The 23,761-nt window shown below is 42.7% G+C and overlaps 1 protein-coding gene across 1 annotated transcript; it reads right to left on the bottom strand.

The window, feature by feature from the left end:
* Window positions 1-985: 985 nt before the first annotated feature.
* LOC137215386 (zinc finger protein 211-like) lies at window positions 986-16,165 on the bottom strand. The gene is made up of 3 exons (XM_067720624.1): window positions 15,903-16,165; window positions 14,514-14,640; window positions 986-5,068 (listed from the first exon to the last, which is right to left on the bottom strand). Exons 1-3 carry the CDS (start codon window positions 15,933-15,935, stop codon window positions 3,414-3,416), a joined length of 1,815 nt encoding a protein of 604 aa, XP_067576725.1. The 5' UTR covers window positions 15,936-16,165; the 3' UTR covers window positions 986-3,413.
* Between the last annotated feature and the right edge of the window lie 7,596 nt (window positions 16,166-23,761).

The raw sequence follows: 23,761 nt of genomic DNA, 5'->3' as shown, positions 1-23,761 counted from the left end.
CATCATACTTGCAATGATGTGGGAGAAGTTGTTCTTTCCAAACCAGTCTGCACTCACCTCATCACACATTATCCAGGAAGACTGGGAGATTATGTGTGGCCCACACACCAGAATGTTGGACATCTCTATCACATGCCTGCCCCAAAATCTCGCTGGAGTATTTGTGACTTATGTAGCCACACCTGCTGTGCTAGGTCAGCACCTCCCACTTTATTTCCCAAACAGGTTCTCACTTCTATCATAAATCCTTTGTGCTGTGGTAGTTTGTAGGTACAGGATGCATCAAAGTGTGTTAGCAATCAAAATCTGTCACACAGTGTCCCCATTTGTGCTGATATGCACTGATATTTAGAATACTTTCGTGTGTAATAAAGTTACTGGAGTTATGAAAGGGCTCTTTTATTTTAGAAACACATTTTAAGAAATTATGTATTCAGGGGCTTCCCTGGTGGTGCAGTGGTTGAGAATCTGCCTGCCAATGCAGGGGACATGAGTTCGATCCCTGGTCTGGGAAGATCTCACGTGCCAAGTGCTGCAACTACTGAAGCCCATGTGACTAGCGCCCGTGCTCCACAACAAGAGAAGCCACCACAATGAGAAGCCCATGCACTGCAAAGAAAAGTAGCTCCCACTCGCTGCAACTAGAGAAAGCCTGTGTGCAGCAACGAAGACCCACCACAGCCAAAAATAAATAAAATAAATTAAAAAAAATTTATGTATTCAAAGACATACCTGGGATTATAAATTGTAAAAACCACTAAGTAAATCACGATACACAAACACAAAAAATCTACAAAATATAGTAAATGATGTAATATACAGGAAGGTTCCTACACAGTCATTCCATTTATATATACATTTGAAAAAAGTTATTTCAAAAGTAGAATATGCTCTTGCATCAGTATTTTTAATTTTGAGGATGAATTAAAAGTGACAGGAGGAAACTGGTTTCAGGGCTTTACACAAGTATCACAGTGTTAAAATGTACATTTAAGGTACATGTAATTTATTTTCAGTCAACTATACATATATTAAACGATTTTTAAAACAAATATGCAAAACCTGTCACTTTATAATCATTCTACTATGGTTTATTAGCGACATTCTTAAAATTATTTGTGGCTACTGTACCTGTAAGGTAGAAAAAGAATACAATGGTGGGCTCCTGGCAAGGCTTCCCAACTCCATATTCAGTGACATTATGTTGGCAATTTGACATTGGATATGCTGGAAGTATTTACACCAGGGAAATTGGCAAAGACTACAAACCAGGATTTCATTTACTGTGTTACTGAATATCTGGACTTAAGACTGAGGTAGGATATGGGAGTTCCCTGGTGGCCTAGTGATTAGGATTCTGGGCTTTCAGTGCTGGGGCCTGGGTTTGATGTCTGGTCAGGGAACTGAGGTCCCACAAGCTGTGTGGTCTGGGGAAAAATGGGGGGGGGGGGGACTGAGAATAAAAAAAGGAAAAAACCTGATGTAGCATATGTTAATAGTGCAGATTTATCTTTTTTTTTTTTTTGCGGTACGCAGACCTCTCACTGTCGTGGCCTCTCCCGTTGTGGAGCACAGGCTCCAGATGCGCAGGCTCAGCGGCCGTGGCTCACGGGCCCAGCCACTCCGCGGCATGTGGGATCTTCCCAGACCGGGGCACGAACCCGTGTCCCCTGCATTGGCAAGCGGACTCTCAACCACTGCGCCACCAGGGAAGCCCCAGATTTATCTTTAACATATATAATGTATGTGGCCATTACATTATGCATAAGACCAAAATTAAGAAAAAATTGAGAACATATTCTTTCACTATGCCAAATTACAGTTCCATGCAGAAAAGAAGTCACTCACATTGGGTAAATGTGTGAAATCTCACAGATACCTTTGTTGTTTCCCTGATCTCTTACTTGTCAAGGAAAGAGAAAACAGACAAAAACTCACAAAATAAAAGCAGGTAAAAGACAGAAATAGAAATTTATCAAAACAAGACATGCAGGTAAAAAATAGATTAAAAAATAATAATAATAACTCAAACTGAAAAATCCTGAGGGAATCCCCTGGCAGTCCACTAGTTATGGTTCTGCATTTCCACTGCAGGGGGCAGAGGTTCAATCCCTGGTTGGATAACTAAAATCCCACATGCCACAAAGTGCACCCAAAATTAAAAAAAAAAAAGAAACGTGAGAAAAAAGCAATTAAAATCATACTGATTTTATACTGCGATTTTACAGTCTTCATAGGAGGGGTCAGCCTGCATTCTGTCTTAGCTTTTAAGCTAGGTTGGTCAAATGTAGGTCTAAAAAGGGGGGCAGGAAAGTTCTTGCTGATTAAAAATCATTATTTGTTGACTTACATTTTGGGGAGGGTGGTGGAGGAGGAGCAGTAAGGGGATGGTAATAAGGATTAGGAGGAATAGCCTTGGGGACCAGGTCATGTGAGGGCCACAGTGGACATTCCTAGTCCTTCAGTGTCCTTCACACTGCCCAGAACAGTGAGCATGTCAACTGCATAATGGGGAAATGAGGACATCCTGAAGTGGGTTTATGAAAAAGAAGGAAAGGACCTTGAAAACGAATCACTGCATATGGCAGTGGAGCCAGTGTCACATCTGGGGTGACTCCAATGATCCTCTCTGCAGTGCCTGGCTTAGTGCTGCTGTCACTGTAAGAACGTCCCAAGAGGGAGGGTGTTTGCAGGAAGCAGATGTACACTGGAAAAAATGAAGCTGGAGGTCCAGGTGGAAAACTACCAGGTTGGTAGTTCATCTTTGGGACAAAGAAAATGGGAGTCCCTGCTCAAAGCAGGAGAGGCCATTGGAAGGGTGCAGTGTAGAGGAACCACTCTCATCAAAGACCTGGCAGTAGTGAGGTCTTGTGGAATTCCCTCAATGTCTCTGGGCTGCAAATGCCTTCCTTTACAAATGTGAATAAAAACACTATGAGCACTGTTTTGGTTGGGTAGATGAATGGGAGTCATTTCCAAGAAAGCCATCAATGTTATTTCCCAGAGAAAAGACAGCCCTATTCATCAGCATGGGGCTGTGGTATCAGCAGGGCTCCTGGGGTGGGGGGCAAAAGTGTCCGGATGGACAACGTGTCTTTGAGTCCTCAACGGGGGAAGGGGGAGAAAAGGACTGAAATGACCAGATTCCCTATGTCCTGAACCAGGCAACCTGACATTGAATGCGGATATCATCTGTTCACAACAGATGATACATTCTCTCTGTGCCGCAGTTTGTCCCAAGAAAGGGTACATTTGCTGCACAGTAACTGCAGGGTTTCTTCCCACCCTGTTACAATCTCAAACTCCTTGATCATTAGTCCCATCTACATTCGCTATATTCATAAGGCCATTTTACCAGTGTGAACTGATGTTTAATGAAGTAGCACCTTTCAATAAGATTTATCACATTCCTTTCACTCACAAGGCTTTTCTCCAGTGTGGATTTTCCTATGGATATAGAGGAGCTGTCTTCGGCTAAAGCATTTCCCACATTCAGTACACTCATAAGGCCTTTCTCCAGTGTGAACTCTCTGATGACGACGAAGGCTTGACGTATCAGTAAAACATTTCCCACATTCATTGCACTTATAAGGCCTTTCTCCTGTGTGAATTCTCTGATGAACATAAAGATCAGATATAATACTAAAACATTTCCCACATGCAATGCACTCATAAGGCCTTTCTCCACTGTGAACCCTCTGATGACGATTAAGGCTCGAGCTACCAGTAAAACACTTCCCACATTCACTGCACTCATAAGGCCTTTCTCCACTGTGAACTCTCTGATGATAATAGAGAGCAGAACTAGTAGTAAAAGATTTCCCACATTCACTGCACTCATAAGGCCTTTCTCCACTGTGAACTCTCTGATGATAATAGAGACCAGAACTACTAGTAAAAGATTTCCCACATTCACTGCACTCATAAGGCCTTTCTCCACTGTGAACTCTCTGATGATAATAGAAACCAGAGCTAGTAGTAAAAGATTTCCCACATTGACTACACTCATAAGGCTTTTCTCCACTGTGAATTCGCTGATGGTAATGAAGGCTCGTCTTAGCAGTAAAAAATTTTCCACATTTATTGCATTCATAAGGCTTTTCTCCAGTATGAACTTTCTTATGGGCACTGAGGTGTCCATTTCGGCTAAAGAATTTCCCACATTCACTGCACTCAAAAGGCTTTTCTCCACTGTGAACTCTCTGATGATTACAAAGGATTGACCTATTACTAAAAGATTTCCCACATTCATTGCACTCATAAGGCCTTTCTCCAGTGTGAACTCGCAGATGATAATAGAGGCCAGACCTAGTAGTAAAAGATTTTCCACATTCACTGCACTCATAAGGCCTTTCCCCACTGTGAACTCTCTGATGTGTAAGGAAACTAGATTTGTGGGTAAAAAATTTTCCACATTGGCTGCATTCATAAGGCCTTTCTCCAGTGTGAACCTTCTGGTGCTGACTATGGTTACTTCTTTGGGTGCAGGCTTTCCCACAGTTGCTGCATTCACAAAACCTTTCACAAGTGAGGACTGTCTCAGACTGAACAAGTATTTCTGTGTGGCTGGAGAATTTGTTGCCTTCTCCACAGCTGTGATGACATTTTCCACTGTGAAAAACAGCTTCACACACCTTACTGTTGTTCAGTTTCTTCCTGGTATTAGTAACCTGTTTCTGAAGTCCAATTTTGGCCACATAGTTGTTCCCAATCTCCATGTAGGTAGAGAGATTCCCTGTTGCATGGATTGTGCAGCTTTTGAAAAATGCGGGTCTCCCCATATCACAGCTGAAGGGTTTCTCTCTAATGTGCTGCTTCTGGTGCTCTTGAAGGTTTGCAGTGAAATAGAACTGTTTCCCACATGCCCCACATGTGTATGCTTTCTGCCCCCTATTTGTTCCTTGCTCTTCAGCCAAGTGCAAAATGTCTCTCAAGACTGGGAGGCACATCTTACAGAGCTGGGCCTTCTCAGGAGATGAACCTGCACTGGAAGTCCTGATCTGTGACACTCCTGCAGATACGCTCTGTTCAAAAGGTGTCTCTTCATCCTCGACCCGGTGCCAAGAACCTGAAAACAAAGAAATGATGGTGAAGTTCTTGTTCATGTTATTGGGTGTGAGTGACACCATCACAACTGTATATCTGACACATGAAGAAAGCAGTCCATAGGATTGTGTTCAGGAAATGGAGTTGGGGTCAAATTGGGAAAGAAGGTGCTCTCACCAAGTACAGGACACAGGGACTGGATGTGGCCCAAGGCAAAAGGCAAGTTCGACAATTCACTCCTCTGTCAATGGCTTTCACCAGGATCACATCTACTGGTGACCTATCATACTATGCAGAAGTGTATTTCCAGGCCCCAGAAAATCTGACTGCAACTGGTAGCTGGTGTTCAAGAAATATTAAAGGATATATACATGGTTGAGGACATAAACAATACCAGTAAGTACTAAGGGGAAAACAATGTGAAGACCACATGAGATAAATGGGTTAGAGAGGGGGTAGGGAAATTATCCCAGGCTGGAGTCAGAATAAAAATGGGAAGTAGGTGGCTTCCCTGGTGGCGCAGTGGTTGAGAGTCCACCTGCCGATGCAGGGGACGTGGGTTCGTGCCCTGGTCTGGGAAGATCCCACATGCCGCAGAGCGGCTAGGCCCGTGAGCCATGGCTGCTGAGCCTGTGCGTCCGGAGCCTGTGCTCCGCAACTGGAGAGGCCACAACAGTGAGAGGCCCGCGTACTGCAAAAAAAAAAAAAAAAAAAAAAAAAAAAAGCAGGGGAAGTAGGGAATTCCCTGGTGGTCCAGGGGTTAAGACTTCATGCTTCCAATGCAGGGATCGTGGGTTCAACCCCTGGTTGGGAAACTAGGATCCCACAGGCCATGGGCCATGGTCAAAAGAAAAAAAAAAGGGAAGTAGTAAAAAGCACAAGTTAACAGAATGTCAAGAATGGAGAAAGGACAAGAGAAGTAATTGGGGGCCACTGACAATGGCCCTAAAACACTAGTCAAATAAGATACATTCCAGGTATTATTTCTCAACACAGACCTTATAACAAGCCCTCTCCTAGCGGCCATTCATCTTACCAGGCTATCTTTAAGCTCTTTATACTGAAACTAGAGTCATGTCCATCTCATGAAACCACCAAGGACTCTCCATCTCCAGCTGAAAAACTACATGGGACAGAAATGATACAAGCCCTAACAGAGTCAGGACAGGTAAGTGGCCAACATGAGCCCAGAGGAACTCAGTACACAATAGACCAAGGAACGATATTTAAATACCACCAAAAGAACATCCAGTGGAGACAGAGTGGGGAAGGATGAACAGTGGATAGAATACAGACTGTTAAGAATCCATCTCCTCACCTAAATGGGAACAATCTAACTGTTGTAACTCTTTTGCAACTATGGAGTCTACTGAAGATTTGCAGTGTCCCACAAAACGAAGTTTGAACACACGAAACTTCAAAACCAGAATCAGATATCACAGGAATGTTGGGATGATCATGCTGGGAATATAAAACAATTATAATCAATATGCTAATTAATGTCTGCGAATGGATAAAGCAGACAGCATACAAGAGCAGAAAGGCAATGTAAGCAAAGAGATGGGAAATCTAACAAAGAATCAAGAAATGCTAGAGAAAAAAAAAAAAAGAAGAAATGCTAGAGATCGAGAACACCGTAACAGAAATGAAAAATGACTGTGATAGGCTTATTTATAAACTGGACATAGGTGAGGAAAGAATCTGAGCTTGATGTTCTCTTAGGAAAAACTTCCAAAACTGAAAAAAAAAAAAAGGACAAGACAAAAAAAAAAATCCAATATTGGTGGGACAACTACAAAAGGTTTAACATACACATATGGAAACATTAAAGGAGAAAGAGACAAAGGAACAGAAAAAATATTTGAGGCAATAATGATGGAGAATTTCCACCAAATTACTATCAGACACCAAAGCACAGATCCAGGAAGCTCAGAGAACATCAAGTAGGTTTAATGTGAAAAAACTACACCTAGGTATATCACATTCAAATGTACAAAAAAGTTCTGAAAGAAGCCATAGGAATAAACACCTTACCCACAGAGAAGCAACAAAAACAATTACAGTTGAATTCTCCTCAGAACTCATGCAGACAAGAAGAGAATGAAGTGAAACATTTAAAGTGCTCAGGGTGGGTGTGGGAGGTGACCTTCAGCAACCCAGAATTTGGTATCCAGCAAAAATTACCCTTCAACAGTGATGGTGAAATAAACACTTTCTTACATACAGAAAAATTGTGGGAATATATTAAAAGAAGTTCTTCAGAGAGATGAAGGGATTTCCCTGGCAGTCCAGTGGTTACCATGCATGCTTCCACTGCAGGGGGCATGGGCTTGATCCCTGGTCGAGAAACTAAGATGTCGCATGTGGCACAGCATGGCCAAAAAAAAAAAAAAAAAGAGACAGATGGTAAATGATATAGATCAGAAGTTCAGAAGTTTGGGTTTCATAGAGAAAGGAAGAACATCAGAATAAAAAATATTTTACAGACACATAATTGTTGGGGAACATCATATATCTTCAAGCTGTACAACATTACTCTATATATGTACACACTGAAATGACTACCACATAAGTTCAGTTGAATTATGTCTTACAATTTTCTTTCTTCTGATGAGAACTTTTAAGATCTTTCTTAAAAACTTCTAAATATACAATACATTTTTGTTAACTAAAATCACTATGCTGTGAATTACGTCCCCAGGACTTAATCATAACTAGAAGTCTGTAACTTCTGAAACCCTTCACCCATGTCATCTACCCACCTTCCTGTGTTCTGGCAATCACTAATCTGTTGTCTGCATCTGAGTTTGTTGTTGTTGTTATTTTTTCAAAGATTTCCCATGTAAGTATAATCATGTAGTATATTTAAACCTTGAATAACATGGGTTAGAATTGCTTGGGTCCATTTATACAGGGATATTTTCCAATAAATACACAGCACTACATGATCTTTAGTTGGATGAATCCAAAAATGGGAACCTTGGGCTTCCCTGGTGGTGCAGTGGTTGAGAATCCACCTGCCAATGCAGGGGACATGGATTCGAGCTCTGGGCTGGGAAGATCCCACATGCCATGGAGCAACTAAGCCCGTGCACCACAACTACTGAGCCTGCACTCTAGAGCCCACGAGCCACAAATGCTGAAGCCTGCGTACCACAACTACTGAAGCCTGTGCGCCTAGAGCCCGTGCTCCGCAACAAGCCACTGCAATGAGAAACCCATGCACCACAACGAAGAGTAGCCCCCGCTCGTTGCAACTAGAGAAAGCCCACGAGCAGCAACGAAGACACAACACAGCCAAAATAAATATAATTAATTAATTTATATTTTTAAAACAATGGGAAACTTCAGAATCAGAAGTCTGACTATGGGACTTAAACACCCCCAGATTTCAGTATATGCAGGGGATCCTGGCACCAATCCTCTGTGGAAACATAGGGACAACAGGATTTCTCTCTGACTTATTTCACTTAGCATAATGTCTGTAAAATCCAATCATGTTGCTGTAAATGCAAAACTTCCTTCTTTTTTTAATGGTTGAATAAAACTGAATAGTATTCCATATATATGACGTGTTTGTTATCCACTCATCCATCAACGGACACTGAAGTTGTTTCCATGTCTTGGATATTGTAAATAATGCAGCAATAAACATGGAGTACACATATCTTTTTGAGATGATGATTTCACTCCCCTAGATAAATACACAGAGATGGAACTGCTGGACCATATGGTAGTTCCTTTCTTAATTCTGTAAGGATTCTCTACTCTTTTCCATGTGGTAGAAATAATGTACATTCCCACCAACAGTGCACACAGGGTCCCTTTTCTTCACATCTTCTCCTATACTTATTTATTGTCTTTTTCATAACAGACATTATAACAGCTGTGAGGTGGTATTTCATTGTGGTATTAATTTGCATTTCCTCAACCATTAGTGATTTTGAGCACCTTTTCATGTAGAAGGTCACCATTTGCATATCTTCTTCTGAAAATTGTCTATTTAGATTTAACAGTTTGTACAAAACAACAATAGCAAAAGTGTACTCCATCATGTATTTTTAAACATACCCATATATGTATGTTTATGTAAAATTAAAACAAAAGACAACAATAATACAATGGAGAAGATGGAAAATCAGGATTTTTAAAAATTATGAGCTTTTTAAACTACCCATGAAACCACAGTGTCATTTGAATGTGGACTTGAATTAGTTGTAAATACATACTGGAAACTCTATCGCGACTACATTAAAAAATGAAAAGGAACAAGTATAGATGATATGCTAACAAAGAAGAGAAAAAGGGTCATTCAAAATGCTTCATTAAAACCACAAAAAGAAGGGTGGAAGACTAAACTAGGAACAAAGAAAAAGGGCAATGGAAAGAAAATGGCAACAAATATGTTAGATGTTTACCCAACTGTATCAATATATTAAACATCAATAGTCTCAATGCACCAATTAAAAGAGAGATTATCAGAGTGGATCAAAAAACAAGACTGAATTATATGTTGTCTCCGAGAAACCCACTTTAAATACAAAGATGCACATAGAGGAAGCTCCCTGGTGGTGCAGTGGTTAAGAATCCACTTTCTGGGTTTCCCTGGTGGTGCAGTGGTTGAAAGTCCGCCTGCCAATGCAGGGGATGCGGGTTCGTGCCCCGGTCTTGGAAGATCCCACATGCCGTGGAGTGGCTGGGCCCATGAGCCATGGTCACTGAGCCTGTGCGTCTGGAGCCTGTGCTCTGCAATGGGAGAGGCCACAACAGTGAGAGGCCCGTGTACCACCCCCCCAAAAAAAAAAAAAAAGAATCCACCTTCTAATGCAGGGGACGTGGGTTTGATCCCTGGTCTGGGAATTAGATCCTACATGCATGCCGCAACTAAGAGTTTGCACACCACAACTAAGGAGCCCATAGGCCACAACTAAGGACCCCACCAGCCACAATTAAGGAGCACACTGCCGCAACTAAGGAGCACATGTGCCACAAATAAAGGAGCAAGTGAGCCACCACTAAGGAGCCTGCGAGCCTCGACTAAGACCCAGCATAACCAAAATTTAAAAAAATTTTTTAAAAGATGCTTAAAGGTCTTCCTTTGTGGTGCAGTGGTTGAGAGTCCGCCTGTCGATGCAGGGGACGCAGGTTCATGCCCCAGTCCAGGAGGATCCTACATGCAGCAGAGCTGCTGGGCCTGTGGGTCGTGTCCTCTAAGCCTGCACGTCCGGAGCTAATGCTCCGCAGTGGGAGAGGCCACGGCAGTCAGAGGCCCACATACCACAAAAAATTTTTAAAAAGATGCTTAAAAAAAAAGATGCATATAAATTAAAAGTATGTCAATACAGAAAAAGAGGTCAACACAAATCAAAAGAAAAAAAAGAAAAGTGGTAATAACTATACTGATATCACAGCAGATTTTGCATAAGCAAAGTCATCAGGGATAATGAGAATGACACAATGGTAAAGGGGTCAATACTCCAGAATACACAACAATCCTTAACATGTCTGCATCTAACAACACAATGTCAAAATATGAGGCAAAACAGGCCTACAAGTAAAAAATAGATGAATCTGCTATAACACTTGGAGACTTCATTCAACAAACCTCTCTAAGAAATGAACAGATCCAGAAAAGAAAAAATCTATAAGGATGCTGGTAAACTGAGGATCACCATCATCAGTCAACTGGATGTAACAGTCACCTACAGATTACTAGGCTACTCCATTCAAAAACAGCAGAATATTCTTCTCAAACTGACATAGAACATTCACAAGATGGATTACACCTTGGGCCAGAAAACACACCTTAACAAATTTAAAAGAATAGAAAACATACAAGATCAGTTCTCAGAACAAAGTGGAATTACACCGGCAACCAGAAACAAAAGGATAGCTGTAAAATTGCACAACACTGATAAATTCAACAATACACTTCCAAATAAAACATGGGTCAAAGAATAAATATTAAGATAAATTTTTAAGTATTTTGAAAGAAAGAAACACAGCAGTTGTGAAAACATGCAGATGGGGACTTCCTTGGTGGCAGTTAAGAATCTGCCTGTCAATGCAGGGGACACGGGTTCAAGCCCTGGTCTGGGAACATCCCACATGCTGCAGAGCAACTGATCCTGTGTGCCGCAACTACTAAGCTTGCGCTCTAGAGCCCACACACTGCAACTACTGAAGTCCGCACCCCTAGAGCCCACGCTCTGCAACAAGAGAAGCCACCACAATAAGAAGCCTGTGCACCACCATGAAGAGTAGCCCCCACTCACTGCAACTAGACAAAGCCCACACACAGCAACGAAGACCCAACGCACCGAAAAATAAACTTTAAAAAAATGCCGATGCAGTGAAAGCAGTGTTTATATGGCAATCGGTAGCACTGAATGCATATATTAGATAAGATTAAAAACCTAAAATCAGTCATCTGTGCCTCTATCTTAGGAAACTAGGGGAAAATGAAATACAAAGGAAGAAAAAAAGAAATAATTTTAAAAATCAGTAGAGAAAAATCAACAAAGTAAAAAAAAAAGCTGGTTCTTTAAAATGCCCAATAAAATCAAAAACATGCTAGTCAGCCTAGTCACAAAAACAAGAGAGGACACAAATTACTAATATCAAAGTGAAAAAGGAGGGCTTCCCTGGTGGCACACTGGTTAAGAATCCGCCTGCCGATTCAGGGGACAGGGGTTGGAGCCCTGGTCTGGGAAGATCCCACATGCTGCAGAGCAACTAAGCCTGTGAGCCACCATGACTGAGCCTGAAAGCCACAATTACTGAGCCCGCGCGCCTAGAGCCCATGCTCTACGATAAGAGAAGCAATTGCAATGAGAAGCCCGCGTGCCACAATGAGGAGTAGCCCCTCAATCACTGTAACTAGAGAAAGCCTGTGCGCAGCAACGAAGATCCAATGCAGGAAGGGAGGGAGGGAGGGACGGAAGGAAGGAAGGAAGGAAGGAAGGAAGGAAGGAAGGAAGGAAGGAAGGAAGGAAGGAAGGAAGGAAGGATGGATTATACACCATGACCAACTGAGAATGATCCACGTTATACAATGCTGACTTAACATTAAAAAATCAATTAATATAATCCATGTCATCAACAGGTTAAAAACCAACTCATGATCTCATCAATAGATGCAGAAAAAGGATCTGACAAAATCCAACAGCCACTCATATTCAAAATCTCCATATGATATAACCTAAAAATTGAAAAAATACTTAAACTTGATAAACTAAATAAAACCCTATAGCTACTATCATACTTACTAGAGAAAAACTAGAATTCTCCCACTAAGATGAAGAAGGCAAGGATGTTCCCTTTTACAACTCCCTTTCAACTTTACAGTGGAAGTCAAAACAAAGGCAATGAGATGAGGTTATATAAATGGCATACTGATCAGGAAGGAAGGAATAAAACTGTCTTCATTCTCATATGACATGATCAGCTATGTAAAACACCCAAAAAATAGAGGAAAAAAAAATTCCTGGAACTAAGAAGCAATTATAGCAAGCTTTCAGGACATAAGCTTAATATACAAAAGTCAATTATGTCCTATATACCATCAATGAACAAGTGAATTTGAAATTAAAAACACAATACCATGTAAATTACCACCAGCTCAAAAAAAAAAAAAAAAAAAAAAGAGAGCAATAGAAAGAAATATTGAGTTACAGATCTACCAAAACATGTACAAGATATACATGAGAGAAACTATAAAACTTAGATAGAGAAATCATGTCCATGGTGGTTCAATGGTTAGGACTCCATGCTTTCACTGCCATGGGCCTGAGTTCGATCCCTAGTAGGGGAACTAAAATCCCTCAGGTCTCACAGTGCAGCCAAAAAACAAATAAACGATCAAACATTCTAATAAAGAAATCAAAGAACTAAATAAATGGAAAGATATTTCACGTTCATAAACAGGAAAACCCAGTATCATCAATATGTCCGTTCTTCCCAACTTCATCAATAGATTCAATGCAACCCAAATCAAAATACCAGCAAGTTATTTTGTGGACATAAATACTTTGATCCTAAAATTTATACAAAAAGGCAAAAGTCCGAGAATAGCCAACACAAAACTTAAGAAGAACAAAGCTGGCAGACTGACACTACTCAACTTTAAGACTTAGTATCTAAAGTAATCAAGCCAGTGTGATATTGCTGAAAAGACAGAGAAACTGTTCAGTGAACAGTATTGAAAACCCAGAAATAGACCCATAGAAATACACTCAACTGACCTTTGACAGATGAACAAGTGCAATACAATGGAGAAAAGTTAAGTCTTTTGAATAAATAGTACTGGAACAACCGAACATCACATGCAAAGAAATGAATTCTAGACCCAAACCTTCACAAAAAATTAACTCAAAATGGATCACAGACCTAAATGCTAAATACAAAAAAACTCTTAAAACTTAGTAAGAAAACAAAAATCCAAATACCAAATGAGCAAAGCACCTTAACAAACACCTCATTAAAAGAAGATATACAGGACTTCCCTGGTGGCACAGTGGTTAAGAATCCGCCTGCCAATGCAGGGACACAGGTTCAAGTCCTGGTCCGTGAAAATCCCACATGCCACGGAGCAACTAAGCCCGTGTGCCACAACTACTGAGCCTGCGCTCTAGAGCCTGTGAGCCACAACTACTGAAGACCACGTGCCACAACTACTGAAACCTGCGTGCCTAGAGGCCATGCTCTGCAACAAGAGAAGCCACTGCAATGAGAAACCCGCGCACCACAATGAAGAGTAGACCCTGTTCATCGCAACTAGAAAAAGCCCACGTGCAACAATGAAGACCCAACGTAGCAAAAAAATTAATAATAATAAGATATACAGATGACAATTTAGCATATACAAAGATGCAAGGAAATGCAAATTAAACTGAAAAGTACACACTATTACATACCTGTAAGAAGGGCCAAAATCCAAACATTCACAACACCAAATGCTATAAGGGTGTGGAGCAACAGGAATTTCATTCATTGCTGACCGGAATGCTTAACAGATGCCAGTGTTGATAAACAGAAATTGGAACCTTGGAAAAAGGTCTTACAGAAACAGTTCCTGGTCTGTTTTAGTAACGACCATGTCAGTGACAACAGTCTGTTGTGAAGTAAGGCACAAAAAAATGTCACGGACAGGAATGGAGCAAAACTTGGGTACCATGGATTTTGACAATCGCCTGGGCAGAGAGGGCAAGCAAGGAGGGATCTATCAGACTGAGTGCAAGACTACTGAACCTAAATCCTCACCTGCAAAACTTTGGAGCTACAGGTGTCCCGGCACTAAGGAATAGGGATACACTCTGCCTAGCCGTAGTAACCACAGCACATAACCAAGCAATTGAAGAAGAAAGCAGTGCCTGTGTTCCAGATGTGAGAAGGACAGAACTGCCCTTGGGGAAGAGAAGAAAGGCAGAGCCTAGCTCAGAGGATAGGGGTGGGTGTGAGGGCCTTACCCAGCATGCATACAAGTGCAAAGTTCTCCAGCATGACATCAAGGTACAGGTGTATCTGAACCTCATCAAGAAGACACCATTCCTCCCAGGAGAAGTACACGGCAACATCCTCAAAGGTCACACTGCCCTGGTAAACAGGGACAAATAAAACCATGAACAGTCTCACTCCTGAAAACCCACAATTCATCTTCCTACACATTTCCCCTACTACCCAATCAGATGGAGCTTCTTGAGACCTGGGGAAGAAAACCATCTTCCTTTGATCTGCACCTCCCTTTTCCTCCAGAATACATAGGCAGTCATTTCAAGTCTAACTCTTGCCCTTCCCTGTTTATTTCCACCAGAAAAAAGGAGACCTGCGCTTACCTAAACCAGCTTAGCCTCACCTCACAGCACTTCCACATACTGGTATTGGATTCATGAGTAACCTTCCACGCCTCCTTCCATTGGTGTTGGGAAATGGGAACCCCCTACACAGAACCCGGCCTTCACTCAGGAACCTGAGCATGGGGTTCTCCAGGGTCCCCAAAACAAAGAGGTGGGAGAATGGCAGGTGAAGAGCCCCAGTACACCTCAAATACAGAGAATGTGTGCGTGCGGGGTGAGAACAAGCGAGAGACTGGGACAACCTCCAATTGCTCCAAGTGCTTCTGCAGCCTGGTAACATGTAAGAAAAGGCAAACTATGGACGAAAGAGACCATGGCTGTGTTCCAGAGGCTCATGCACTTGTATGCATGCTGGGTAAAGCCCTCACACCCACCCCTATGCTCTGAGCTAGGCTCTGCCTTTCTCTTTTTCCCAAGGGCATCTCTGTCCTTCTCACAACTGGACCTCTGTCAGGTACCAGAGCCAGGTAACATCGGGATGACTGGCAAACCTCTCCTCCGTGCCTCGGTCCCCGGTGCTACCTCTTACCAGTTGTGACCTTGGAAAAGTCACAACTTCCCTCTGCCTCAATAATCTCATCACCCCCTACAGTCTGTGCTTCCACAGAACAGGCTCTGGAGTATTTTTAAAGGCCTAATTCAGATGGTGTCCTTCCTGTGCTCAAAACTCTCCACCGCTCCGAGGGCTCTCGGAGCCCTTCTCGGAGGGCTTTCCTCTCGGAGAAGAAAGGTACAACCTCTCATCTACCACTCCAGATGCAGCCTGGCCTCAAACTTTCTTCCTTGCAGAAACAAGATGGACTCCAGGTTCCCAGAATGTTCCTGCTTCAGTTGCATCTCCAAGTCTCACGCAGGCAGAAAAAGGGAAAAGACCCCTGGAGGCCTCTCTGTCCTAGACCCTGGGCCTGGGATAAAGCGACGTGAACAGCCACCTCCCACGCGGGCCGTTTGTATCTGGGTGGGGAAACAGGCCGGGGAGAACCCGGAACGCACAGCGTTTACCTGAGCCTGGTCCCTCAGCGCAGGCGCCGCCATCGGAACTTCTGGACGGAAAGGAGTGGCGACAGTCGACCGACCGGGTCCCACTCTGCACGTACACTGCAAGGGTCTGTCCCTGACCCTCAAAACCGCCCCGGTTCAGTGCGCACAGAGCCTCCTCTTGCGCCTCTTAGCCTGTCACCTCGCTCCCAACACCGCACACAGAAGCCCCTGACCATCTACAGAGACTTCACCGTAATTAAAATGGCAGCCACGAAGAAACCGGAAGTCCCTCTGCAGGATGTTCGCCCTCCCGGAAATGCCCCCTTGCTCGATTTTCATTGGATGAAAGTCGCTGCCCCTTAGCACAAATTCTTCTGGGTAATGTAGTGTAAAAGTCTCAAGGAAGGAAGCCCCACACCGGGAAGCACCTGGGAAAAAGCCAAGAAGCACCCGGAGGAGCACTAGGAAATGACCTCTAGGGCTCGGGGTGGGGGGGCTCCAGCCTTATTAATGGGGCGGAGGACCCATGGGGTCGGGGAGTGCATTATCTCAGAATCCTTTAAACCATCCGACGTTTAAACCCACTGGTAACAGGAACAAAAACTAAACAATATCCTATTGCTCCTGATATACATGCAGCCTGAAGAGTTAAAGTGATTTTGTGGGCTTTGTTCAGGGACCAGAAAAAAGTCAGACAAAACGCTGACTGGGAATAGGGAGAGGAGATTTTGGACAGGCCTGCTCGGCAAGAGGGAGAGCACAGCTTCTCGTCCCCCTAGAAAAGACTCTTCTGACTGCATAGTTAGTGATTGTGCCCAATTCAGTGACAAAAACTGATGATCAGGCCACCCACGATAGATGTTCTCTTGCTTTTTGTACTTTCCTTGCTCCACCAGTCTGATTCACCTACACCCTATTCACGTGAATGAACTTCTCTTACTATTGTTATTTTATTTATTTATTTATTTTGGCCGCACTGTGTGGCTTTTGGGATCTTAGTTCTGTAAGGCCAACTGGCCCGAGGCAGGGGAACGCAATCAGACTCACAGGTTGGATCAGCCCGGAACGTTCCACACACCCAGTTCTCGCAATTGACCTGGAGCTCCCACCCACCCAGTTCCAGGAACTGACCTGGGGACTTTCCACCCGGCCCAGCCTTCCCGCCTTTCTAGGGGCGGGACTAACGATCCCAAGACTGATACAACCGGCACCAGATATTGCCACGATACCAGAAGAGACCACCAAATAAGGACTACCCTGCGCCCTCCCGGATTCACCACACCCCTTCCCCTTCTTCCCCTATAAATTCTGCCCAAACCCTCGCCCGGGCGCGACTTCTCTGGCTCCTTTCTCTCGGACCAGTGAACCTCTCCCAGGAGCGCTCCCTAATAAAGCTCACTTGAAGCTTTCCTCTGTTTCGCGGTGCCGTTTGTTAAGATCCGACCTTACAAGTTCCCCAACCAGAGATCAAACCCAGGCTCACAGCAGGGAAAGGGTGGAGTCCTAACCACTGGACCGCCAGGGAATTCCCTGACCTTCCCTCTTAATCATAAGGCCTAATCAGTCAATGCGTACCTACTTATCCTGGCCCCAGCTAGTGAATGTGCTAATCTTTAGATAATATTTCACTTTGTATTTCCACATTTTTATCTATTACTGAAAATGGTTTTATCTTATGTACAGAGGCTACCCAGAGGTTTCACTGAAAACTGAGCAGTTTCGTGTGCAACGCACAATTTTCTTAATATAGACTTTACAAAATTATCAATATTGGTGGATTCCTAACCCAAGATAGATTTTTCTGTTTTTTGGAGAAAATATAACTATCAAAAACAATTGAATAACTGGCTGAGCTTAGAAGCACCTGTATATTAGGCAATATTTACTTTCTCCAGATTACTCACTGCCCATTTATCTGATACAGCTGAGCAGAAGATACAGCTGAGTAGAAGTAGGTAATACATTTATGTTTATCTTTCTACCATTTCTTTGTCTCAAATTAAAATCAATATCTCCTAGATATGAAAGTGATGGGCATGCCAACTTGGAAATAGGGATTATGTTCCTCACTCACACTGGAGCTGGGGTCCTAGAAAACTCCTCCTGCCTTTGTCTTCATAACTTCACCTTGCTCACCAGTTACAAGTTGAGACCCACTGATCAGACTGACAACAAACTGATCTTGGCCAACAACTGTTTTGCCAAAAGCCTGCTTTCAGTTTTAAGGTTCGTTGGATTCGCTGGCAAAATAACCACTTGTCTCACACGAATAAACAGCTTCAATCAAATCTTTAATAGAAAGTGATTTAACTTAACTTCAATATACAATCATTAGAGAGAAAGCAATAAGAATATTAACAGACTATATAAATTTCAATATACAATCATTAGAGGGAGAGCAATAATATTAACAGAGTATATAACAGAGCATACATCACCGAATTGGGCCGACACCTACTTCCAGATCCAAGTGGCAGCTAGGAATTCCCTTGAACAGCAATCTGGAGTCCCAGTTGGAAAGGTCCCGGGCGGTGAGTCCACCTCACGGGTGGGACTACAGAATGCTGCCCAAAGGAGTCCTGCTTTTAACGCCAAGCCGCAAGCTGATAGTCATCAGCTTGCGTGCAAGTACGCAGCTCTGACTATTAACGCAAATATTTTGATACTTTAGTTGTAAGTCTCAGAATGTTCGCTGAATTCCAGGAACTGGCCAGATTCCCAAGTCCCAGGAAGCTTTGTGACTTACTCCCTTCTTTATCTGTTGGATCCCAAGACTGACTAGCACCGTTTCTGCTGACCTGCATGTAGTCTAGCAGCTTGATGTGTAGCTCTTTCAGAGTTTTTGTTTAGTCAAAAGCCTATTGTTGTCTCTGAAGCCTGAACAAGACTATTTTATTAGCCTCCCCAACAACTTGGCTCTTAGCTCCAGAGGGATCCCACAGACAATGACAGCTTTTGGATTGAAACATTTCCTCTATGATCTTGGGTATACATTTGTCTTGTATTTACAGAGTGGCCACGGGGGTTTCTCTCGGCACTACCTGCCTTCTGAATGGCTTCCTGGCCATTAAGTTTTGCCCCAGAACCTCTTAGTGGATAGACTTCAGAATTCAATCTCCCCAAATACATTGGCTTCTTTACTTTCCTTTTCTGGTTCCTTCAGCTGTTGGTAAATGTCTATATTCCTATGAATGTGATTGGTCCTAGAAACAGCACAAATGTGTGAAAAAAATTTTTACATACGGTTTCTCAGCCACGTCAGACAGAAATCTCGGCTTATTACATGCATTTATATTTTATCCCCTGGATGTTATTTGGGCTTCAAGATCTGGACTAGTGGGTGCATGATATTTGTCCTGCACAGATACAAGCAGCGAGCCCAATACATCCACAGCAACAGACTTTACCCCAGACCTCCCCACGTGGCCAAAGCCACATGCACCATCCTTATCCTGGTGAGTTTCTTCATCTCTTTTTACTGCCTCTCTTCCATTTTGAGTCTTTGTGTTACTGTAATTGTAAATCCAGACCAGTGGCTGATGGAAACATCTCTGCTACTAGTTCCGGATTTCCCAGCTTTCAGCCCCTTTGTTCTCATCAGCAGTGATTTTTCTATGATTTCTGCTCCAAAAAAATTATTTTCCTAATATTGTTAAACATTTGTCTTCTTATTTCTGCAGTGAATCAATTAATTTTTTTAAGGGAAATTTTGGGATCTACTCCTTCCTAGTTCAGCAACGTGAGAGCTCTGGACCTCAATTTGTTTTAAATTTATTTATTTTTTATTTATTTTTCTCTGCATTGGGTCTTTGTTGCTGTGCACAGGCTTTCTCTAGTTGTGGCGAGTGGCGGCTACTCTTCATTGTGGTGCTCGGGCTTCTCATTGCGGTGGCTTCTCTTGTTGCAGAGAACAGGATCTAGACGCATGGGACTCAGTAGTTGTGGTACGCAGGCTCAGTAGTTGTGGCTCGTGGGTTATAGAGCACAGGCTCAGTAGTTGTGGTGCATGGACTTAATTGCTCCACAGCATGTGGGATCTTCCTGGACCAGGGCTGGAACCCGTATCCCCTGCATTGGCAAGCAGATTCTTAATCACTGCACCAACAGGGAAGTCCCTAATTTTATTTTTTAACTTAGGTGATGGTCAGGTACAAATAATAATACAATGAAAAGGTGATTGACTAAGGGGCTTTCAATTTTCATTCATTAATTGGGATATATTGCTGAATAAGAACAGATAAATTCTTGCATTTCTAGAGTTAATAGAATATGCAGAAAATGAAAATTTTATCTAGTTATACAGAATTTACTTAATCTACTTATACTTTACTACCTAGTAGCAACTCTTCAGAAAGTTTTAATTAAGTAAGTACTATGGAAAGAAACAGGAAATTTAGACATAAAAGTTTGTGTCTTTATGTACTTGTATCTTATATGGTTACTTTAAAAACAAATTTTTAAAGCATATTCAGATCCAGGAGTTCCAGGTAGACGAAAAACACCTCTAGAGCCCCACACATAACTTCACAGAGTTATCAGAGATCTGAAGATATCCACCATGTTTGGAATGCAGAAATAGAGGAGACATATGGTGGGAGGAGAAACAATAAACATATGTAATGGTTGGTACTGATATATATTATAAATCCAGTCCAAAATTCTAATTTTGTCCAAAGAATACTGACAAGGCCATTATGAGGTATAACCAGATGTGCAACATCAACAATTCTACAGTTTTTTTTTAAAATAAATGCTCAATTAAAAAATACATTAGATTAAAAACTTACATTTTTCACAACAAATATATATATCACATATTAGCCATCCAAATGAGTGTAAGGTGGTCTCATGGTCTCAGTTTGTTTTTCTTTTTTTTTTCTTTTTGGCCTTGCCACACAGCATGTAGGATCTTAGTCCCCTGACCAGAGATCGAACCAGTGCACCCTGCATTGGAGTCTTAACCACTGGACCACCAGGGAAGTTCCAGTCTCAGTTTGTTTGTTATTTAATTTATTTATTTAATTTATTTATTTTTGGCTGTGTTGGGTCTTCATTACTGTGCATGGGCTTTCTCTAGTTGCGGCAAGTGGGGGCAATTCTTCATTGAGGTGTGCAGGCTTCTCACTGTAGTGGTTTCTCTTCATTGAGGTGTGCAGGTTTCTCATTGCCATAGTTTCTCTTGTTGTGGAGTATGGGCTCTAGGCACATGGGCTCCAGTAGTTGTGGCTCGTGGGCTCTAGAGCGCAGGCTCAGTAGTTGTGTTCCCTGCATTGGCAGGTGGACTCTTAACCACTACACCAACAGGGAAGTCCTTGGCAGGCATTTTTGTTTTGTTTTGTTTTGTTTTGTTTTGTTTTTTTCGGTACGCGGACCTCTCACTGTTCTGGCCTCTCCTGTTGCAGAGCACAGGCTCCGGACGCGCAGGCTCAGCAGCCATGGCTCACGGGCCCAGCCGCTCCACGGCATGTGGAATCTTCCCGGACCAGGGCACGAACGTGTGTCCCCTGCATTGGCAGGTGGACTCTCAACTACTGCGCCACCAGGGAAGCCCAGGTGGATTCTTAACCACTGTGCCACCAGGGTAGTCCCAGGGCTCTCTTATTTTAGAAATGCATTCTAAGAAATTATGCATTCAAAGACATGATACCTAGGATTATAAATGTCAGAAACTATTAAGTAAATCATGAAACACAAAAAAGTGTGCATAAACACGATAAATGATGTAAGATACAGGAAGGGGCAAACACAGTCATTCCATTTATATATACATTTGAAAATAGCTATTACAAAAGTAGAGTATGCTCTTGCATCAGTCATTTTAATGTTGAGGATGAATTAACAATGGCAGGAGGAAACTGGTTGGAGGGCTGTACACAAGTATGTCAAAATTTACATTTTAAATAGGCAAAATTTAAGTCAACTATTCATCCAGTGAATGATTTTCAAAACAAAGATGCAAAACCTATCACTTTATAATCATTCTACTATGGTTTATTAGCTACATTCTTAAAATTGCAGCTACTATACCTGTAATGGTGGGAAAAGAATACAATAGTGGGCTACTGGCAATGCTCCCCAAATTAATGTTCAGTGAAATTATGTTGGCAATTTGACCTTGGCTATGGTTGGAATATTTACACACGGAAACCGGCAAACACTACAAACCAGAGATTAATTTACTGTGTAATTGAATGTCTGGACTTAACACTAAGGTAGCATATATTAATAATGCAGATTATTCCTAAACCTGTATAATGTATGTGGCCATTACATTATGCATAGTATAAAACTGAGTAAAAGTTGAGAACATATTCTTTCACTATTCCAAATTACAATTACATTCAGAAAAGAAATCACTCACATTATTGATGAATGAGTGAAATCTAACAGATGTCTTTGTTGTTTACCTGCTCTCTTTTGTCAAAAAAAGAGAAAATAGCCATATCTCACAAAATAAAAGTAAGCAAAAGATAGGAATAGAAATTTAACCAGTCAGGACACACAGGTAAAAAATAGACACATGAAAAACAAAATTCAACATCAACAATCCTAACAAAGGGAATTCCCTGGCAGTCCAGTGGGGAGGACTCCAGGCTTCCACAGCAGGGCACATGGGTTACTTTCCTGGTCAGAACTAAGATCATGCGTGCTGCGTGATAGGGTTAAAAAAATAGAACCTGAAATAAATGCAATTAAAATCACAATTAAAAAAAATACATTTATTTATTTATGTTTGTTTATAGCTACATTGGGTCTTCGCTACTGTGCACGGGCTTTCTCTAGTTGCACGAGTGGGGGCTACTCTTCATTGTAGTGCATGAGACTCTCATTGCTGTTGCTTCTCTTTGTTGCAGAGCATGGGTTCTAGGCACGCGAGCTTCAGTAGTTGTGGCATGCGAGTTTAGTTACACCGTGACATGTAGGAAATTCCCGTCCCAGGACTCTAACCCATGTCCCCTGCATTGGCAGGCAGATTCTTAAGCAATGCACCACCAGGGAAGCCCCTAAAATCATAATCTTTTTATACATTTTTTGTTTGTTTGTTTGTTTTGCGGTACGCAGGCCTCCCACTATTGTGGCCTCTCCCGTTGCGGAGCACAGGCTACAGACGCGCAGGATCAGCAGCCATGGATCACGGGCCCAGCCTCTCCCCGGCATGTGGGATCCTCCCGGACCGGGGCATGAACCGCCTGCATCGGCAGGCGGACTCTCAACCACTGTGCAACCAGGGAAGCCCTGTACATGAGTTTTTAAGTCTTCATGGGAGGGGCCAGCCTACGTTCAGTCGTAGCTTTTAAGGTAGGTTGATCAAGTGTGGGTCCCAAGGCAGGGAGGGCAAGTTCTTGCTAATTAACAATCATCATTTTGGTGAGTTAACACTTTTTCTCGAGGGATGGGAGGAACAGTGAGGCAATGGATCAAGGGCTTAGGAAGAGGATGCTTGGAGACCAGGTCACGTAGGGCCACACTGGACATTCTTAGTCCTTCCGTGTCCCTCACACTGCCCATAACAGTGAGCGGGTCAACCACATAACAGGGCAACAGGGACATCTTGAGCTGGGTATGTAAAGATGGACAGGACCTTGGAAACGAATCACTGCATATGGCGGTAGAGCCCATGTCAAATCTGGGGTGACACCAATGACCAGTCCAGAGTGCCTGGCTTAGTGCTGCTGTCCCTGTGGAGAACTTCCCAAGCAGGACGGTGTTTCCGGGAGATGTGTACTGGTGAAAATGAAGCTGGAGACCCTGGTAGTGATGCAGATGTCAGATGTGGGTAGTTCATGGTCAGGACACAGCAAGTGGAGGCCCTGCTCAGAGGGGCAGGAGAGAAGACAGTGGACGGGTGCAGGGTGTAGAGGAACCACTCTCATCAAAGG

The sequence above is a fragment of the Pseudorca crassidens genome, chromosome 20 (genome assembly GCF_039906515.1).
Source record: "Pseudorca crassidens isolate mPseCra1 chromosome 20, mPseCra1.hap1, whole genome shotgun sequence".
Taxonomy (NCBI): domain Eukaryota; kingdom Metazoa; phylum Chordata; class Mammalia; order Artiodactyla; family Delphinidae; genus Pseudorca; species Pseudorca crassidens.
This window is presented reverse-complemented; position numbering and strand designations above follow the sequence as displayed.